Consider the following 3,251-nt stretch of genomic DNA (forward strand, 5'->3'; position numbering starts at 1 on the left):
CCCGTTCGTAAGTTAAAAATACCTCATTTTTTCTAATTTTTCAGAATTGACCCCTCCCCCAACTACCCCAAAGAGAACGGATCCGTTTCGGCTATGTCAATCATGTATCCAAGACTCGTGATTATTTTTTCCACCAAGTTTCATCCCGATCCCTCCACTCTAAGTGTTTTCCAAGATTTTAGATTTCTCCCCCTCTAACTCCCCCCCAATGTCACCAGATCTGGTCGGGTTTAAGATAAGAGCTCTGAGACACAATATCATTCCAAACATCAAATTTCATTAAGATCCCATCACCCATTCATAAGTTAAAAATACTTCATTTTTTCTATTTTTTCCGAATCAACCGGCCCCCCACTCCCCCCAGATGGTCAAATTGGGAAAACAACTATTTCTAATTTAAGCAAGTCCCGTCCCTGATACGCCTGCCAAATTTCATCGTCCTAGCTTACCTGGAAGTGCCTAAAGTAGCAAAACCGGGACCGACAGACAGACAGGCTGACAGAATTGGCGATTGCTATATGTCACTTGGTTAATACCAAGTGCCATAAAAAAACTAAGAAAAAATATAAAAAAAGGTAAAAAACTAAAAAAGAAAAAACTTAAAAACAGAAAAAACTAAAAAAAGAAAAACAGAAAAACTAAAAAAAGATAACTAAAAAATTTAGAAACTAATAAAAAATAAAAAGAAAAAAAACCAAAAAAACTGAAAAAGCTAAAAAAGAAAAAAGTATAATGAAGAAAGACTAAAAAAGAAAAAGAACTAAAAAAGAAAAAAAAAGAATAAAAGAAAAAGCCAAAAAAGAAAAAAAAAGAAAAAATAAGAAACTAAAAAAAGAAAAACAAAAGGAAAAAACTGAAAACTAAAAAAACAAGAAAGGAGAAAAAACTAAAAAGCTAAAAAGAAAAAAACCATAAAAACTAAAAAACTAAAAAAAGTAAAAAACTAAAAAAGTATACAAATTAAAAAAAGAAGAAAATAAAAAAATTAAAAATAAAAACTGAAAAACATCAAAAATCTATAAAAACAAAAAAAAACAAAAAAAGAAAAACTAAAAAAGACTAAAAAATCAAAACACTAAAAAGAAGAAAATTAAAAAAAAAGAAAAACTAAAAAGAAAAAAAACTAAAAAAGAAAAAACTAAAAAACTAAAAAATAAAAAAAATGGATAAAAAAAGACAAAAACTAAAGAAAAAGAAAGAAAAAAAAGAAAAAACTAAAAAAGACAAAATAAAAAATAAAAAAACTAAAAAAGAAAAAAAAGAAAAAAAAACTAAAAAAAGAAAAACTAAAATATGAATAAAACTAAAAAAAGGAAAAAATAAAAAGGAAAAAAAGGAAAAGCTAAGCACAATGGCAATCATTTAAAAAAAAAAAACTAAAAAAGAGGTTTCAGTTCTTTTTCATTTTCTTTGCCATTCAATCTTAATCACGTATTCAATAATACTTTTTTTTTAATAACAAGAATTCAAAAAAATTGAGGCTCTTCCAATTTTATTAACTTGTTGAAAATGTAAAAGCTGGTAATTAAAACTGGTACAAATGTTTCAATATATTTTGACAATGGATTAAAGTAATTCGAAAACCTTAAAACAGAAACCCGAAAGTTTTCCTTCAATAAATTGTTACTTCAACAAAATATCTTAATTCCTCCGCATAGATTATGTATCTTCTCAAGCATTCTGGTATATTTAACCCATTGATGATGTCACTTATTTTTGTAATATCTATGTTTTTCCAAATTACATCCTGGCATAATGATTTAAGTGAGTCATCAGACTTTTCAGAAGCAAGTTTACACATTTTACGTAGCCATGGTTCTAATTTTTTTAAAACATGTTTTGAAGCAACAGCTTGCTTGAATATTTTCTTATATTTATCTTTGACATTTCTTTTCAATTTAGCATTATAAACTGGCATATTTTTCAAAATATACTCAGTTATGAATAAATAGTTTTGAAGATGATTTCTGGATAAAAGGCTGTATTCCAAAGCAATCATCAATGGTGTCTCATCTTTTGAGGTCAGACAATTCATGTCGGCTCCCTTTGAAATTAGTAGTTTAAATATGTCCAAATTGCCTTGCCTAGCAGCAACATGTAAAATCTTTTCCCTGTATTTCAATGACAATTTTCCCTGACAATCCATATATATAAAATCCATATCCATTGAATCTCCATATGGAGATTCAAACTCTGCATTTGGGTTGGCTCCATTCTCTAATAGATATTTAGTCACATCAAATTTCTCCTTAACTGTTGAGTAATATAATGGTGTTCTATTCCACATATCTAAGGCATCTATGGTGGTACCTTTGGTAACTAGTAGTTGACAAATTTTTAAGCTGGCAAACTCTGCAGCAGAATGTAAGAGTGTTTTATGATTAAATTTGTTTAGATTTGTGTTGGCTCCATTCTCTAATAGATACGTAGTCACATCTAAACTATTTGAAACAACACCATAATATAAGGCTGTTTCATTTCTCTCATTTAAGGCATCTATACAGGCACCCTTGGCAACTAGTAGTCGACAAATGTTCAAACAGCCCACGAGAGCAGCTTTCTGTAAGATTGTTTCACCGCATTTTGCATTTGGATTTGCTCCATTCTCTAATAGATACCTAGTCACATCTAATTCATGCGAAATTACAGCGTAGTATATTGCTGTTGTTCCCTCTGAATTTAAGGCATTTACACTAACACCCCTGGAAATCAGCCGTTGACACATATCTAAATTACCGTTCGCTGCGGCATTGTGTAAGACTTTCTTTCTTTTTTCTTTCCATTCTTGAAACAGTTTGACACAAATATTGGTCATTTCTGTAATGATAACAAATCCTGTGTTTAACAAACTTGTTCCAGTTCCATCCCATTGTTCGAAGTAATCACTAATAGCTATTAAGCAACAACTACTAGCTACTATACTGCAACAAAATATGTGGTCCAAATACTGAACGAAGTCCATAATTTTAATCAGTGTAGTACTAAAAAGATTTTTTTCTATTTCTATTTTAATTTGTTTTGCTTCGTTTTTGTGGGTGTTTTTTTTTTTTACTTTTTTTTTTTCATAGCATTTTTTGCATTTTTCTACAGCATTTTCTTTTTCTGTTTCATTTTTGTAAAATTCGCTTGAGATCATTATAACTTTTCTTGTGCAATAATTTTCAAGTAAAATATCTTTATTATGTTTATTTAGCCTGATACAAATTAAAACTTCTTTTAAATTGTTGATGTATTTCTTTAGTTTCAATTAA

General features: G+C 28.8%; 1 protein-coding gene across 1 annotated transcript; it reads right to left on the reverse strand.

Moving 5' to 3' along the window:
* Nucleotides 1–1,612: 1,612 nt before the first annotated feature.
* Nucleotides 1,613–2,815, reverse strand: LOC136042991 (putative ankyrin repeat protein RF_0381). The gene has a single exon (XM_065727886.1). It carries the CDS (start codon nucleotides 2,813–2,815, stop codon nucleotides 1,613–1,615), a length of 1,203 nt encoding a protein of 400 aa, XP_065583958.1.
* Nucleotides 2,816–3,251: the final 436 nt, after the last annotated feature.

The sequence above is a fragment of the Artemia franciscana genome, unplaced genomic scaffold, assembly GCF_032884065.1.
Source record: "Artemia franciscana unplaced genomic scaffold, ASM3288406v1 Scaffold_2724, whole genome shotgun sequence".
Lineage (NCBI taxonomy): Eukaryota > Metazoa > Arthropoda > Branchiopoda > Anostraca > Artemiidae > Artemia > Artemia franciscana.

Bases quoted from the DNA above. Each gene is read 5' to 3' on its own strand.
- LOC136042991 (XM_065727886.1), bottom strand. From the start codon at position 2,815: ATGACCAATATTTGTGTCAAACTGTTTCAAGAATGGAAAGAAAAAAGA.